This window comes from Aptenodytes forsteri, unplaced genomic scaffold, assembly GCF_000699145.1.
Source record: "Aptenodytes forsteri isolate BGI_AS27 unplaced genomic scaffold, ASM69914v1 Scaffold15, whole genome shotgun sequence".
Taxonomy (NCBI): Eukaryota; Metazoa; Chordata; class Aves; order Sphenisciformes; family Spheniscidae; genus Aptenodytes; species Aptenodytes forsteri.
The window spans coordinates 22,275,030-22,294,007 of record NW_008795129.1 but is presented as its reverse complement, the minus strand read 5'-3'; the positions used below and the strand labels follow the sequence as shown (position 1 = coordinate 22,294,007).

The 18,978-nt window shown below is 39.1% G+C and overlaps 1 protein-coding gene across 10 annotated transcripts in view; it reads right to left on the bottom strand.

The window, feature by feature from the left end:
• TACC2 (transforming acidic coiled-coil containing protein 2) overlaps positions 1 to 18,978 on the bottom strand; it is a 151,296-nt gene that overhangs the window by 111,219 nt on the left and 21,099 nt on the right. For all 10 annotated transcript variants that reach the window (XM_009277926.1, XM_009277924.1, XM_009277930.1 and 7 more), the window contains one exon: positions 9,046 to 9,215. In XM_009277926.1, the coding sequence (XP_009276201.1) occupies positions 9,046 to 9,215 (170 nt within the window). The remainder of the gene's footprint in view (positions 1 to 9,045; positions 9,216 to 18,978) is intronic.

Below are 18,978 nucleotides of genomic sequence, written 5' to 3'. Positions count from 1 at the left end.
TCTGGAAAACATGTACCCAGTCTTACCTGACAGCCACCATGCTCATGGCATGCATTTTAACCATTCCAAAACCTGTCTTAGTTAAGTGTGGGGAGAGGGGACACACATCTAACAGACTAAGGGAGCAACATGGGAAAAAGTGACAAAAATACTGGAAAAACCACCAGTAACTCAAAGAAAGGTTTTTAATTTCTGCTTCTATGAGACTACTTTGCGCAAAGCTAAAGGCCGTGCAATCCACAGTAACTGCTGTTATCTGGCTATACTTTTATTATGCAGCAGAAGATTAAGAAGGGCCCATCTGTTGAATGTTTTCTCCAACTAATCAGCACAGTTGATTCTCACCAAAGGGTCAAAGGTCTCACCTTGCCGAACGACCTTGCCATACAACGACACACGCCCTATGAGGTCATTTTATTGCAGTGTTTGATTTCAGTGCATATAAGGTATAACCGTTTGTATGATCTCTCTCCATGCCCATTAAAGATAAGATAGAATAAATGGAAGCAGAGATGATGTGGGTGCACTAACTGCAGAGAAGGAGAAGTTATTTTTAATATTTTTCACGTGTACTGTGTGGACATCAGTTTCCATACTTAGGTTTGTAGGTGGTGGAATAGGTTAATCCTGTTCTCTCCTTCACCTCCCCTGGGAAGCCTGGGCATATTTTCATTGCCGTAGGGAACATGTAGTGAAAGATCAACTCAAAACTGAACATGGAATTGTACCTGGGAGCAAGGGGCATCATTTACTTAACATGAAATAATAAATCTCTCAACCCCCCATCCAAAGCAAGATACACAGACAACATGTTGTCAAATGCTCAGAGGTCACTGTAACGGCAGTGCGCTCTAGTTCCATAGCTGCACGGAGAGAGTTCGTTCATGGTGAGCCCATCACTGGAGCTTTGCCACAGCTTAGCAGTAACAGGCTACATTTCAGAAATTCAAAGTGCCCTACAAACTGTAGTTATAAAAGATGCTTAAAACACCTTCTTTTGCCCAAAAGTTTTTCTTTTCCTAGCACACTGAAAACACCTATCCATATAAAACTTACTGACACTGGGAACAACACAGGTGGCAATGCAATATCTGGTATTTGTTGGATCACTGACAACATGGGGCATGATGGGACATGAACAAACAACAAGGAGATGCCAGGAGGCTTTCCCTAAGGAAGGAACAGACTTAATCATTTGACATTAATTTTGCACTCAGGGACTCTTAATTAGAAGAGGAGGGGCAGAAACCACAACACTGAATTGGGGAGAGGATGGAAAAGTGGGAGTCAATTGCCGTTCCAGCTTTTTGTTCGTGTTGCAGGTTTATCGTCTTACTGATTAAATTGCTTATTAGCAGTTGTGTGCCCAGGGTTCTTCAACCTGGAAGCATGCTCCTGTCAGACATGGTGTTCAGGGGAAGAACAAACATGGGTGCAGGTTGGGGAGGGTGAAGCCCTCTAACCTCTGTGAAACTGAGTGTTGGAAAAAGGAGAAAACACCACCTACAATTACAGTTTGTCCTTATCATCTTTAACCTCTGATTCTTTACTCCCATTTGTCAACTGAGTTAGGAAAAGCATGGTAATAAATTTGGGATTGAAACATTGGTAATGTTCATCACACAGACCATACATCATTATATATTTGCATTTTTACAGATTTCAGCTGACTGAAATTTCTTTAAGATCTTTACAGATATTACTTCTTTGTTATATTAGACTTCTATTTGCAGCTATTAAATATGAAACAGTTCCAAACATGTCTGAAGTGGTTAAGTTTTCTTGAATACAATTGCTAAACCCATGAACTATCTACTGCCATGCTGGTAGCAACTTTGTAAAGAGTCATAGTAGTAAACTTGTGACTTAGCAGGTTCAAGGGCAGATGAGAATCCTATGAACTAAGCTATTCAGCATTATGAATCAACTAAAACAATTTTTCTGGTGTTCGATAATGCTGAAAACTTGTTCATTTTACTCAGGAGTAGATGAAGGAATTGGGACAACTTTGTAATTAATGAATGCTGAACAAAATTAAAATGACAGTGCTGGCACATGCTGTGACAGCAACTTAAACTATCACTTTTAGAATGAAGTAGTACACATTCATCATTGTGCTACTTCAGCTTGCCTCAATGTTTTATTCAGGACATAACAGAGAATTGAAAGGTTCGAGTTTCCAGTCATGATAAGATACGTCCAGACTGACCTGTTTGGATATCTCCATCTATGTTTCTTCTTCTGATGTAGGTAACAAGGAAAACTATAAAGGGAACGTATCCTACATCTTCCTTTTAATTTTTTGTAATCTTGCTTTTCTGTCTGCAAGACACTGCTGGGGTTAGACAAACATCTGTTGGGAACAACTTAAGCACAGAAGGATGGACTAGATGACCTCTTAAGGTCACACCTAGTCCCATTATCTTCCACTCTTTCTAAAGGGAACAACACTACAGGGAAATGACACCACATGCTGAAGATAATTCCCCTGAGTAAAACCCAATCTACATGAAAATGTACTAGCAATCAATAATTACCTGCAGGGAGCATGTATTTTGAGACAAACCCATTCAATATGATCAACATAAAGCTATGACCCTAAAAGTTGGGGTTTTTTAAATACAGGAAAATAAAATGTGTTCTCTTTTGTGGTTACTTGATCTCTTTTGTCTGTAATATGAACTAGCTTGATATTATTAAGGGGAAAAAATCATTCTGTAGGGTAGTATTTAAAACAAAACGTGCAAATGACAAAGCATGAAAGAACATTAGAGTTCCTCATAGTTCGTGTAGAGCTTAGGGCAGAAAAAGTCATTTTGCTAGGAATAATAGTTGCACATAATCAATGATAAGTTAGAAAAAAAAGAAAATGCAGTCATACAAAGACCTAGGTGCATATGTAACTTGAAATATGCAAGTGTCCCACTGCACTCAAGAGTTATCAAAGGGAACTGTTCCCTTGTCTTAGAAGTTAAGCACACAATTAAGGATTTGCAAGTTCAAGGCCTTAACATACTGACCATATGAATGCTATCCTTACAGTTACAACATCAAATAACAATGAGTTAAATCTTTATATGTCTAAAGTGTTTGTTTTGCATAAATAATTACTGAGAAATTGCTTGTTTGAAAGCACATTGCAAATTTACCGATTAATTTTTAATACCTGTAGTTAACCTCTTCCACCTTTAGAGTATATTGTGGCAAGTTCGAATTATCCTGAAACAATTTAAGAGTACTGCCCAGTTACTAAGATGTTTATTAGGACAGCACTGCCTGGTTTGTGTTTAGGGTGTGAAGCTATAAAGGATGTTAAGAAATTGATGACTTATGGTGCATCTACCATAAATACTTCTGGATTAAGAGCCATACCCAATCTACCAGCCATTAACACTTGAAGTTGCAACTTCCATTATGCTGTCTTGCCATCCACAGCAAAGGCAAGGAGACAGAAGATAAAACCAGCAGCAGCTAGACAAAAGCTCTCTGGCAATTAGTATCTGAGGGGGGTGTCAAGGGGTGGGGGGTAGAGATGCCCAAAGATGTTAAGCCTACTTGATAAACAACACAAAATGATGATCCAACAACAGAAAATCATAGATAATTCAAAATTTCCTTTTCTTATTCCTTTGCTTTCCTTCTAAAACATGCAGCAGTTGTTGAAAGGACAGGCAGTCTTTCCAACCCAGTCACACTTGTGAGGGAAAAACACCAAGTGCTGAAGCCTATGAAACCCAGAGCTTGCTATCCATACTGATGTAACTCAGAGCCTGAGTGATTATATTCCCAGGAGTATAAAAGCCTGAAATCTGAGGATGAATTTAGAAAGCACTGAAGGGGACAAATGCACAGCCAGCTCTGCCAACATGGCACACATATAGCTGCTTCTCAAATGTTTCTGTTCCGTTTCCCATGACACACGAGAGATCAGCATCTACATTTTGAGTTTACACACTTGGACACACTGTACTGGAGGACTTGAGTTAACTTAAAGAATCCTGCACTTTAATCTGTCCCTTAGAGGTATTGAAAGTTAATTAGGAACATAGAAATAATTTCCACATTCCCTTTAAAAAAAAAAAAGTCAGAGTAAGTCACTATTTGAACTTTTCAGTGTAAACAAACACATGAGAAATCCATCATCGCTAAAGGGCTGCTAACAGCAGCCAGCTTCCCCCGCCCTCCCTGTGTATCTAAGCTTTCAGGAAAAAGTGAAGCAGGAATAATGATCTATATGATCCTCCTGGGAACTGTCCTCCCCTTCTCCCCCACCCCCAATCACTTTTCACCTCCTTGTTCCATACACAGAATAAAATTCAGGGCCTGCAATATTTTAAGTATGACCGAACTAAATTATTCTAACATTAAAAAAGTAAGCTGTACTACTGCTGCAGCAAGCAAACATGGCCAGATCTTCAGTTCCAGTTCCACAACCGGCTCCTGGTCTCCATCCGAGATATCCAGAGAGTCAGCAGGAAGCATGGCACTGAACGGACGGTCCCACATGATGTGTGGCAGCTTCAGCTTGTCATTCTGCAGTGGCTCTGTGGGTTCCATAGGATCTGTGCGCAACACTCAAGGTGGGAAAGTGGCCAAGTTCATGTACGAAGAGTGCTTATTCCCCTGAACTACTTCTGGGTGCGTATCTTTTAAATTGCTGTATCTGCTTCTTCCTAAACCTGCAGGAAGAAATGCTTCTCTGGGGTAGAGTTATCCAGCTAAGGATTCCCCAGGCGTTTTCTTCTGTGTGTGCACCACGAGAAAGGCATGGTTACATCTCGCGCAGACACCAATGTTAGCAAGCCTGAGGCTTGCTAACTATTCTAGTTCTTCAGCATTTTTATTTCACATGGAAAGTTTACAGATTAATTGCTGATGGTGTTACTTTTCAGCATACAGGACTAGTGAGAAACAGCTAAAAAATATTGGACTGAAACAGAGTATTTTAAAATAAGAGTCACAGACGTTTTGAATTCCAAAACATAAGAATCTAAAAGTGACTGAAACAATTTCTGAGAATTTGTGGAGGATGGAAGAAAGCCACCCAGAAGACTGGAAAAAAGCAAACGTGGTAGTTTTCCACACAGAGATACTCCATCTGAAGATAGCAGGTCATCCACTTTTAAGACTGTAAGAGTTCACTTCAGGGTGGAAAAGATGCGTTCAAAGCAGCATATGGGAGCAAGTTAAAAATAAACAGCCTGGAATCTGAAACTTCAAAGATTTCCGTTTATTGTCTTTGTTTCTATTTTGGCAGGATATAACTAAGAAGCCACCCAAAACAGGCATGTGCCAGCAGTTTCAGGAGTAAGGCTAAATAAAAAGTAATTGCCTGAGCTCCTGCCCATCCTAATATGTTTCCTGAAACAAGAATCTTATGAATCCCTTAAAAAATAAATTGAAAAACTGCTGTTGTGAGTCCTACAGTATACTAAAGCATCAGGACGAACAATGCAGGTTTTGAAAAAGAATAACATGGATACAATAATGTGAGGGTTAAATTCTGCTCTGTCCCAGTACACCAAAGTCAGCACATAAGTTTTGCAACACGTTTAATAGATTTCTGCATTCTCAAGGGAGACTCCACCAGTAAGACAGGCCATTCCTTGTGTTAAAAGCCACGGTGAGGTCTTCAGCTATGACCTTGTAGCTTTGTTTCCCTTCGATGGCAGGATTGCCCAACCTTGCCCACAGGGTGAAGATACAAAGGTCCACCCATATGAAGATGCGAGATCCATGATAAATTCTAGAAGTCTCAGGTCAAATATTCAGGTGATAAGTCTCTGAGAAGTTTACCATGTCCTTCCAGCACTGACAGTGATATAGATCTGTCTGCAGGCAGTATTAAATGGTTTCCCACATTTGAGTGGCTAGAGGAACTTGAAGCTGACGCTTCCTTCTCCATACCACCAAAAAACCCCCCAAAATTTCATCCTTATTCTTTCCTAGCTGTGACTGCACACAGATTTCATCAAGAATGGTTTTCACCAGATTGGGTGAGAGTGACAAAATCCTGCTGCATGGATGAATACAGCTTCATTCCCGGCTGCTTGATATGATTTGCCACCTACTATTATTTTTCTTGGATACAGAAGTAGAGGAAGATACTGCTGACCAGGGTAAAACAACCTCCCCTCCCCCAAAGTCCCCTCCTTGATTTTATATATTTTGAATTTTAAAAATGAACCAAACATCACAGAAGTGATGGAAAGCTATTTCCTCAGGACTCTCATATGGCGCCCTCTGATTTCGTATACCTGAGTTCCTTACATTTCCACAAATGAATGGAGCAAGAATGTCAGAAGTTTAAACCTCCGCATACTTCTTGCTGCTCTCTGGCGACATCTAAGAATCTCTTACTCTTTAACGTACTATGCTGTGAATATTCTATACCCACTTACAGGTGCAGAAAATGAAATTCGGAAAGATTAATTGCTTTGATAAGGTTCACTCCTGGGACTTAGTGTTAGGTCAGGGAGCTGAAAGCACATTTTCCATTTTGAGTGCTTCACAGTGTTCCTGTTCCTACCAGTTTCCTCGTAGCTAGTTAGAAGCGTCTTTATAGGCAGCCACTGGAGAAAGTTGTGTATACTGTCTCCCTTAAAATGTGGACAAGAAAGTAATTGTACAGAGATGCTTTTGAGAAACAAGAACAACGTATATAATTTAAGCTCCCTGATGAGTTCTGCTGCTGCTTCATTCACAGGCTAGAGGCAGTACATAAGGCAGGTCTTAGTGGTTGGCACAAACACTGTATTAGGTGGATGCTGGTGCAAATGCTGTCAGTCAGAGGGTGTACGGGTGTTGCAGTTCTAAGTACACAGTCTAAGTCTGTCATTTTGCAGTTTCACAAACAACTCTAATCTTTAGGAATGTTACTCATGATAGGCCTACATATAAAATTTAACAGTTGCTAATACTCATCATTTCCCCCTGAACTCTCTTTCCCCTTTCCATAATATAACCTGCGTAATGATAAGAATACCGGAAAATGACTATATTATTGTCACAAATCACAATGGATCATGTTTTAAGTAGCTTAGAATAAATTTATGTTTTCTTCAGCTACGACAGCATGGTTACTCACCATTACACACACATACAATATAGTGATTATGCACAATACTGTCGAGAGAAACTAGAAGCTTGAGGATACATGTAGTATTTTTTAACTGTAATAACATATGAACAAAACATGCATCTAAAGTTCTCCTCCTGTCTGAGTTTACATCACAACTGCAAACTCAATTTTTTTCTAACTAGTGTGAATGACATCTGTGGCTTTTCTCATTTGACATGAAAATGGAGAGACACTCTCAAAGACATAAGGAACTCATCCAAGGAAGAGCTGTTTCATGTCTAGACCTGGTGCTAGACAGTAAAGTGATGCCACATTGGAAGAGAAATAGTCATACATCTCTAGGAAAGACGTGCAACCTTTCATCACTTTAAACTTCAAGCCTAAATACCTTTATCGTTGTAAATTGACTTTGCAGTCTTAGTCTTGCTCAGACTTTATTTTTTTCAGTAGATAATTAAGATGTGCTAGTGGCAGTCAGAAGAAATAGAATTAATAGTAACTATCTTCCTGTGTGCGTACTGAAGTATGACAACCTACTGAATTCTAAGAGCTCCATAGCACAGCCAAACTATCCCTTCCAGAAAGTAAACTGCTTTTTCTTGGTAAGTCTTTTTAGATTATGTCATGTCTCTAAGTTTCCCTGAAATTTCCCTGATGTGGTCCATTAAGATCTTACTTAATACCTGCATTTGGACTTAAACTGCCACAGACTGTTGCATGGTCCAACTGCCTGACCACTTCAGGGCTGACAAAAAGTTAAAGCATGTTATTAAGGGCATTGTTCAAATGCCTCTTAAACACTGACAGGCTTGGGGCATCAACCACCTCTCTAGAAAGCCTGTTCCAGTGTTTGACTACCCTCTAGGTGGGTGGTCAATGCTTAATCTCCATAATTTCTTGTTAAAAAAAGGCAGAAGAAGAGTTTATTGCCTGGGATAGCATTAACTTAACAGCATTTGAAATATTTTGCTTGACTACTGTTTGTTCTTGTTTTTCATTTCTCAAGTTTGTATCTTTCAAAGACAGTGGCAATCAGAAATGGTAGCCAGGGTTGGTGGAAACAGAAAAAGGCCCAATTCACACATACTCCCCTTGAAAAGGATGTGGCCAATCTTTTTGCAGTGAATTCTCCAATCTTAAAGAAAGTTCATGTAAACACTTAAAAAGGTGCCCACAGCCTAAAAATCCTACACATTTATCAGCAAGTTACTGCTACCCCTTCTAAGCTGTATCTATCATTCTATCCCAGGTAACACTGATGATCAGGAAAGTATTCAGCCCTATGTCAAAATCATGCTAGCATTAGATAATTTCTTCATTGCAGCAGATGAAAATTCTAGTACCATGGGAAGATTCAAGTATTCAAATAAAAAGTATTAATGCTTCAGACAAAATATTCCCTTTGGCATATTTAATAAAATCCAGATTACGTTACCTTCTGCCATCCTTAATAGCACTGAAGAATACCTTAACTCTGAAAGTGGTCCTATTTATTTAATCAGGTGAATTTTAAGGCATTTAGAAGAGCACAATGCTAATAAATATTAGCTGGGTTGGTACTTTTTAATAGAATTGTTATACAGAGCTAAGCACAGCATTTTGCAATTGTTTAAAATTACATCTTCATTCACAACCATATATGACTACAAAAGACTCTTCAATGTTTCTCTGTCTCAGATAAGAGTTTATTAGTATGAGCAAAAAGCATAGGAAGTTTAGGTCAAGAGTTACTACAACAGCTGGTGTCTTGTTTATAGCTACGCAGTAAGGCGAGAAAGTCAGTTTAGTAAATAGTAAGTAGCCTTGTTTTGTCAGGTTATTTTGAAGACTACATCATCATCATCCATCAGGATGATAGATTTTGAAAATCAGTTACACAAGAACATAAACTTAATGAAAATCCCGCAACTATTAACAGCAGCAGGGCTTCAATTCTATTCACCGGAAGAAACTTCATTTCTTACCTTGTAGGTCCTGGAATTGATGGGGATATGCTCTCAGCCAGTTGCACAGCAGCAGGAAGATCTGAGATGTCCTGACCTCCAGATCTTTCTATGCTGTTTTCCTGAGGGGTCCTTTTTAAACCATGCCCATTACCAGGAGGTTGGCCTAATTCTGAATCTTGTGGAGCGCTCTAGAATGAAAAAAAGAACAATTTAAATAGCTACTGCTATTTTGGAGTACAGGAAATTTTGGAGAATACATAAGCTTAAGGAGTTTTCTTCTGCCCACTGACGGACAACTTCTGTGGTAGATTTCACTACTTTGATGGAACTTGCAGGTTCCAAAGCCAAGCCATTTTTTTCCTTAATGACAGAAAAACAGAAGGAAGTGGTTGAGTCAAAAATAAATACTAGGAAAAGAACAGGGAGAGAAGAATGCAGCAATTGTTCTAAAGCAGCCAGGGCCTTTACTGACCCAAGGAGGGTATCATCTTCTCTTTTTCCAAGCCTGGCAAATGCTTCCTTGCTAAGCAAGTTTAAAACGAGAAAGGATGGAAACAAGTTATCAACTTTGACACTCATAATATTAGCAGTATCTTTGGAGTGAAGTTAGAGATAAAGCCAACGTCAATCAAGATCCAGCACTTGAATCCAAGTCCAGATTCTTCCCTCTCACTTCAACAAAGCTCAGAATGCCTCTGAACTGAAATGGAGGGCCTGATTATCCACCGTGTTGCCTTTCTGTAATAACAGCTACAGGAAATGCTGCAGTTTCTATAGTAACAGCTACAGAAATGCTATTACACAAATATGGTAATGCTGCATCACCTCTTCTCAAAGGTAAATATTTACCCAGGATCTTCATCCACGGAGACATGCCTTTATGAGTGGTGTTTGTTTTGTTTTGTTTCGCTTCTATTGCAAACTGTTAGTTTTGCTCCAGGAAGGAAGAAAGTCCTGTGCAAGTGCCAGGCTGTGACCCGTGGTGTGCCTGCAAATCCCTGGGGTTCTACAACACCCCCATGGGGCTGCTTACAACAGGTAGTGGCACCTTCCTGCTGAGGGTTTTTTTTGGCAGAATTATCTTTAGAAGGCAAAGAAGAGCTGGTAAAAGCTGCTTTGAACAGCAGCTGAGGATGTTCTTCAAGTACAACAAAAGAACTAGAGAGAAACAATTATGTGTAAAGCAAAAATGAAGTCTGAATGAAGAAGCTCCATTTCAAATCCTCTGGCACATCAAACAATAGTGAAAGAGAAGGAAAACTGCTTAATCAGATCACCCTCAACATACAGTCATTGTTGTTCTAAGAATTGTTAACTGTAATTGTAAAAAGCCAAAGGCACACTTAAGGTAAAGACACGTAAGCGTATGTACTGACCACAGGAGAACCACTTCAGAAGAATGTCATAGGTGAAAAGCACAGTACACAATTCCAACTAATCTCTTGGGTTTTTTTACTCTTGATTTTTAGGTTTATTTTGTTCTAGAAGTAGTCAATAAATTGCAGAAAACTATTGTTTGCAAAACTACACTTCTCTGTGTGAACATGGTGTGCTCTCACACAACCAAAGGCTTCTCGTGATCAGAGACAGGAATGAGAGACACCCAGTGGACAAGAAAAGCCCACGTAATGAGCAATTGAAAAGGTCAGGGCATACTGAAAATATAAAAAGACTTCCTTTAGAGTTAAGGCAAATTTGATTAACTCTCATATCCTCTGCCTTTCCCTGGAGGAATCCCTTCACTACAGCTTTGTTTGCAGAAGTCTCCTTTATCACACTGCTTTCCGCTGAGATAGACCAAGTGCTCTTGGTTTCATGATTATTAAGCACTTACCCAGCATGTGCTGACATCTAGCATTTGGAATATTTATCTAAGTATATATGTTGGCCCCAAAACCACAGTATATGGCAAAAAAATACTAGAACATCAAGATTTATACACGGAAATCTGTTTCTTCCAGCCAGAAAAGAAAAAATAAAAATAGAGCTTAGTTAGCTTACAGGGCTCTGTTTTGCTTTTGGTGCTGTGTTTTGGGCAGCCTTGCTGTTGTTTCAGTGAGAAAGTTTGCATGGAGAATTTATTTCAGCATGCATACATATGTGTAGAGAGAAAGAACTATGAGAAAATGTGTTATTAAATTAATTATCAGGAAAAACCCCAACCAAAACAGTGACTTCTGGGGTAATACGTGATCATGCTGGAGCACATCCATTGCCCAACTGCCACTCACACCCCACTACTATCCCCATACCCCAGAGCCTCCCCTGCTTGCCAGTTAGGGTGGGTGGTATTTATATCTTGACAGAAGAGGAACTCCTTCAACTAGATGGGCCCAACCTCACGGACAGTCAGTCTTCAGAGCATGCACTGGCCTTGACCCACCAGGGAAGCGGGACAAGAGCAGGGCGGTGGGTTGGTAAATGCACAACAAGACACGCGAGGCAGCCACAGTGCCATGCTCTTATTTAGTCAACGTATCATGTCTTATTGCGAGAGCTACAATTGGGTCAGTCTGGGAGGTGTGCCACAAACGAATGCCTCCCAGTAGCAGACAAATTAAGTATAATTTTCAGGGCACATGCAGACAAAAATGACCTCCTTTCCTTTCCCAGCAGAGCAGGGACGGTGGGGAGAACCACACAAAGAATCCCCCAAAATTAGGCCAATTTATGAATTTGTCCAGATGCCTCCAGCAGTTGGCAAGAGCAGTGAGAACTAATTCTTTATTTTTCCTTCTTTCTACTACCACCATCTCAAACTTTCTTCAACTGATTTGGGTGCTAGGCAGGAGGAATACCTCACAGCTCTCTTCAGAAGATGAAGAGCTGCATGTTTTGTCTCCTTCTTCTAAAGCCTCTGTCATCTTCCATGGCAGAAAGGAACACAGCAAAGAATTAAGTAATTAACCTACTGCACTTTTAGTACCCACATATTGCTTCTTATGAATCTCTCTTTCATAAGATCAGCCATTTAACTCAAAGGGCTCCTTAGGTTACAATCTTCTGTTCTACTGACCTGCAGTTGTCCCACTTTTGGAGCCACAGCATAATAGGGATGCCTCTTGCACACAAATGTCTAAAGTAAAACTCCTTTCTGTGCAGGGAACCAGTATCCTTTGGATTGACATCCAGAGCCACGAATCCCACGAGCCACATGATAACCGATAGTTAATCAGCAACATGGGCTCAGTTACGGCATTAGAAAGAAACACTACTCATCAGCCTGTCATACAATAAATCGAATAGCACATTGCTACCAAAGCTCAAATACCACTAACAAATACAAGGAGGCCTAACACTGTGGTTACATCTGGTAGGTACTTACAAGCCAGCAGTACAATTATTTCAGGACAGTTTGAAACCGTAACATGGAGTCAGGCTAACTTGTCATTGACTCGCTGAGTCTGACACTTCACGGAACACTTTGGGGCCAGAATAATTTTGCTAGAAGTTTGCTGGATTAATTCACAAGTTAACTACATAATATAGACATTTATGTGCCTGTTATACCTAGACACCTCATCTCATAAAAACTAGGATGTTTCCATCTCCACAGAGAAGGACCCATGTCCCAGTGATTTTATCAGCTGTTACACCAAGTCTTAATATCAAAACAAAAACACACTGGGAAGGGCAAATTAAGAAGGCAAGGAGAATGATCAACAAAAGGTTAGTTATGTGCGCTATTTTGAAGACTACTTTTAACATTTTTCTATAGGTTGTTTGGGGGGGGCGGGTGGGTTTGTTTGTTTGTTTGTTTGGGTTTGATTTTTTATTTTTAAATAGTTTTGTGCTTTCAGGGATCTAATGTTTCAGAAGGTACAGTTCATCTCCCAGCTATCACTAAGCAACTGTCATTGGCCACAGAAAAATCTGACTCTTGTTCTTCTAGTTCCGAACATGACCAAATTTAACATATATGCAAACAATCTTTGCAACATAGCTCCTGTTGGAGCAGAGAGGAGTTTGAACTTTTAACATTTTGCTATAGGTTGTTTGGGGGGGGTGGGTGGGTTTGTTTGTTTGTTTGTTTGGGTTTGATTTTTTATTTTTAAATAGTTTTGTGCTTTCAGGGATCTAATGTTTCAGAAGGTACAGTTCATCTCCCAGCTATCACTAAGCAACTGTCATTGGCCACAGAAAAATCTGACTCTTGTTCTTCTAGTTCCGAACATGACCAAATTTAACATATATGCAAACAATCTTTGCAACATAGCTCCTGTTGGAGCAGAGAGGAGTTTGAATTGTTGACACTCTTCTTTCTTTCTTTCCAGGCTGTCAGGTGTTTGAATGATCAAAAAGCAAAGTTGCCCTCTTACCTAGTAAGGCAAGAGCACACATGGCCAAGAAAGTATATTTTCAAAAGAGGCTTGAAGGAGGATTTTAACAATAATCTAAAATAAATCTTAATGTAGATATTTAAATGTAAAAGGAACTACTAATATTCCAAGACACAGGAAAGCTTTATATATTGGTCTTCTACATTTAATGTATTAATTTAATCATCACAAACCAACATGCTCTGTAAATCTATGTCAGCTGGCAGAAAAACATAATTCAATTTCTCTATAAAGTTTTTCAAATTTAAGCTAGTTATGCAAATCAGGTGCTGAACTAGCTTTGCAGAGCGTGCTTTTTTATTTTTAATTAACATATGTGAAAACAGTTAGAAAGACTGTTTTGTTCAAAACTGTCATCAGAAAGCTGCTGTTAAATAAATTACTTTTGAGGTTTCAACACATACAACCTCTGAAGTAATTTACTACAGAAGCTTGCAGCTAAGTTTGCTCTATATTCATTTCAAATGTAGCATACTCCTTTTTGAAAAGGATTCTGAGATTATAAAAAGTTACTTAATTGAAAGACTTAAAGAAATAATTACATTAAAAATCAGAATACAGAGGTTCTCAGAAGTTTTTTCTTTAAGTCTAGGATAATTAAAAAACCCCAACAACAAACAAACCGAGTTTGTCAGAGAGTATACAAACAACAGAAGGAAAACTACCCAGCCTATACTTTTTTCCTTTAAGCCAGCATACTATTTAAATGAATAAAACTGATTCTCCTGAAATATGAAATGTAATTTACATTAAACCTTTCCACAAGCACTGGACTCTGCAAGAACACAAAGTAAATCTACAGGATCACTTCATTTTCCTGATGAAATGAAGCTCCTGAACAGGAGCTTAAAAGTTTAAAAAAAAAAAAAAAAAAGAGAACTCCATTAACACTGTAGCCAAAAGGATTATGTGCACTGCTGTACTCTGGCTAAAGTTACCATACCAGAAAGAAATTCCCTTAATGCTACATGGGAGCCTGTTCACAGCTCAGCTCCCAAAACACTGACTCTCCCCTCCCGATTCAAAGCCACAGCAACAGCATTAGGCACTGCCACAGCCTTGTGTTACAGCGATTCAAGAAGCCTCGTGTTTCTCAACAAATCACCAGGCTCTTGATCACAAAGTACAAAACGGGTCTGGTTTTAAAACCTAGCATTCACACTCAAACCCCTCCAAATAAGTGAACTTCCTTTGATTCCCCTTTCTCCTTTCAGTAAAAGTTGTTTCCTTTTACATCTGCCCTCTGCAACGTTCCTCCATTAAACACGCATCCTTTTATAGCAGTTGCTGGAACATACCATAGCTCTGATAGCTGAAAGTAATCTTTGAAGAGTTACATTAAGTTTCCATTCTCACTAGCTCCCTCTGGTTATGGGGGGGGAAGCTGGAACAAGCCTTTACAAGTCTCAATCAATAAACCAGAACTTACGTTTTATTTTTCTCCTTGTCTTCCATTACAAGTTGGGGTTTTTTTAATAGGGTTTTTTAAAGTCTGCCTGCTAGAAGTATTGGTTCATGCGCTCCGAGCCACCACCTCCTTCACGGGGACGGGGATCAGGCTGCGGCAGTGCAGATGAACGCCGGGACACAGAGCACAGGTCGGCCCTGTGGTGCCTGGGCTCCAGTTTCAGGATCAACCGTCAAGCTGACCACATTGGGAGGATGGACACATGGTCCCCGTTAGGGCCACACACCTCCTCAGCCAAACGCCTCACGCATGTGTGGCCGAGCAGGCTAGCATCAAGCAGAAAAGCATGCACATGGCGCTCTTTGGAAAGGTTTCACTGCAATGCTTTGCAGCAATCGCTCATTTCGCTGCAGGACTGGCTGCAGAGAAAGGGAGTGAAAAGTTGTTCATCCAAAGCCTTAATCAATAAGCTGTTCCTTGTTATTTTTATTGTACTTCAGCATTAAATCCATTCCTTGAAAACGGAACTGAGACGCCAGAAACTGGCTTGCTGCAATTCTTAAAACAATCAAGTTAACATAACAGTTCATGAATGAGTCTGCCTAATACCCTGATACCTACTAGAAATCAATACCAATGAAATATGAATAACGCAGTCTATGTCACAAAAGTGGATAGAAGAAAAGTTTTCAAAGTCATATTTTTCTAAAAACAGAATTGTACAGGTCACATGGTTGGGAAATCATATTTTTAAAATGGCTGTAGCAATTTTTTAAGACGGAGCAGGTTTTAGGAGCTACCTTTTTGCTCTTCTGGCTTTTTGGTTTTTTGCTGTTCTGCAGGTACAGTAACTGAGCAGTAAGTTAGATTTTTCAATCTTCATATCCTTGGAGAACCATTGTTTCTCCATTGTTTGGAGAAATGGTACCAAAACAGATAAAAATTAGATAATGAGTGGATATTGCTTTAACAACCAGAACTTTTCAATCAAATCAGCAAACACTGGTCAGCAAAACTACTGATCATGGGACAGTAACAAATTGGTACCTGACATACTGGGCCAAGCTTGAACTCCATGTGACAATTAAGATCTGAAGAATTACACTAAAACTTGGTTTTGTCACATCGCAAGAGAGGTAATTCTGATTTTAATAAACAACTTGTGCAGCAATCTGCATTATTCAGTGCCTGTCCCTTGTTGAGACTGGCTGGAGTTCAGCAGTTTAGAGAGGGTGATGACCATCATGACCACTTCTTGTTTTTTTGCCCAAACATCACGACTACTTAATTAGTTGGATGCAATTATGACATGATCAGATGCGAAAAGCAGACTCTTTCTTTAAGGGAGATTCCATACAAAATTTTGCAATTACAGTAGCTTTGTTTTTAATCAGTAATGGTGTAATTTGCTATTGCTTCTGGCTTGATTTATTTGTCTCTCACAGGAGTAGAATTTTAGGTTCATGCCTTTTCTAATTAAAATCCTCAGAGGGACAGGAATGCAAAAATTGGCATTTGGTGGAAGTCTCATTTAATCTGCTTCTTACAAATACAAGAAGCAAAGCAAAGCGTGATAAGGTAACAACGGTATTTGAAAAATTCTGGTTACAACATTCTATTGTAAGTACCTATGCCTTTTTCTTAGAGAAAAAGGTTTGCTTTCCCTCCTGAGAAATACCTACTGAAATGACTCTGGCTACGAATGTAAAAATAAACACTGGTGTGTGTGTTTGTGTGTATATATCTATATATCTGTTTATATATAGTCACCATCTTATCCCTGGTTTTGCATTCTTCACATAATACCCAACTTCCTCTTGGCTACAGCAAGAGCAATTCAAACCTTCAGGCTTCATTGTTGGTGTTTATGACCCTTCCAATCCACTGAGGGCACTAAACTGTTTATCTTCAGATCCTTGTAATGTCAACATAAGGGTCTTCTCAACAACTTGCTGCTACGTTTAAGCCTTAGTCTGTTTGAATGTACATAACATGAGTCTGCACTGGGCTAAATGAAGCATAGCTATATAACTGGCTTCATGGTTCCTGTTAACCTAATTTTTCCATCTGTTTATGTGATCTATGTTCAGTAGGCAAAGGAAAATTCATAGTTATCCTTGTAACTCCACTAGTCTTGCTGCAGTGTCTTATTTTCCTTTGTCCCTTTCCTGACAGTTGGATGAAGGCCTGATGAGTACCTAGATTATTTTCTTAAGGATGGCAGGTGTATGAGATACAGTAGGAGAGAGAGAGAATAAAGTTGATGATCTTGGGAAAAAAAATCTTCATCACATAACTTGCAATTTCAAGTCAATATAATTTTAGCTAAAGCAGCTTTCTGATGAGTGGTTCTTAGCAGCCTAACAATAAAACACTTGAGAAGATGCTGTTAGATTTATATGAAGTACTACTGGGAAAAATGTCTCCAAGTTGAGTTCTAAACTCTGTTGTGCTTCCCAGCTAATAGTGTTTGCTTGCCTAGTAATTTCTAACTACCCGTAGCTGTGGAAAATGTAGGTCCAACATTTTCACACTATTTCTAAATGGAGAAATGTAGTAAATAATTATAGAGGTTCTTTATAAATATAAAATATTTTTCCTTTTCATCTGTACTCATAAATGTACGTTTCCCATCAGAATGGTGGTGGCTTTACAGATGTGAAGGAAGCTTTAACCATTAATTCAGAAGAGAAGGAATAGTCTTCCAACTTCCTTTTCACTATGCTTTCAAATTAAGAACCCCGTCACAAGTTTGAATCTTTATTCTTCTTTCATCTCCCCTCCTTCATTCACAGGGAAGATGAGAACAAGTATAATAATTATTCATTGCAGTGAGAAGTGTCCCAGAATTTGCTGTATTTGCATAAATGGATGTATAATTCTCTGAAAACAGACAATGTGCTTTTTGTGTAAACTCAAACAAATACTTGGCTTTACTCACCATAGAATATTGGACCAGTAGGAATTATCATTGGAAGTAAGCATTAATGAATATGGTGACTGGAGGTATGCTAGAACTGCGTAAGCATCAGTATTGGGCATGCTGGCCTGTAGCCGACTGCCATCGACACCTTGTTGTGGGCAAATGTTGACTGAAAGGATGTGGAACAGTTCTGCTGTCCTGTGCACTCCTGATGTGCAATGGATGAAATGGAAGGCAAAATGAAAGAAAATAATAATTTAGAGAGTAAAAGTGGTGAATCGTGGACACAACAAACTCAAAGAAAAGCCCATGTAGGGTAACAGCTTACCTCATTAAAATGCTATAAGCAAAATTATTATGCAGAAAATTTGGAATGTATTTTTGTTCCCAATTGAATATAAACAATGGAATGTATACAGATGTTATTGCACTATTCAAAAAGTATGTAAACACACAGTATGAGCACCAGAGCTCAGAGGAATTTGCCCAGTTATCATCTGTGGGAATGGAGACTGAAGGCTGGGAAGCTGCTAATGTGCCCAGTGCCTTCTCTGCTGATCCCCATAATACTGGGATCTGAAAGAAGAACCATGCCAATTAACTAGATCCATCACTTCGCACAGGCATAAGGAAGTTGAAATATGGGGAAAGTAATAACGCAGAATATTAACTGCAGAATGTGCAGCAGTCAGATTCGTTCATAAGAATTAAATGGGGAAACCCTAGCAGGAACACAGCATGACGCCTTAGACAAATAGACTCTGCAGAAGTTATGGCCCCTCTGGCAAGTATGCATGTGTTGCCTATCTTACACATTTCACAGTAGAAAACAAACAAGAACAAAAAAGATAACCACACATGTTTAAAGAGAAACAGACAATAACATAGATGTGGAATAACCAGCTTTGTTTGGCTATTTACTTATTCAGAAAACAAAGAAGAAAAAAGGATAAAGCAAAATATATAGAAATAACTTATGTGGTAACTGAAATTCCCTCTTCGACTGTGGGGCAAAATACACGCTGCTAGAATTTAAATTCAAAAAAAGATAACCACACATGTTTAAAGAGAAACAGACAATAACATAGATGTGGAATAACCAGCTTTGTTTGGCTATTTACTTATTCAGAAAACAAAGAAGAAAAAAGGATAAAGCAAAATATATAGAAATAACTTATGTGGTAACTGAAATTCCCTCTTCGACTGTGGGGCAAAATACACGCTGCTAGAATTTAAATTCAGCAGCAGTCTTCACCTTCAAAGAGCTTTACAATTATCTG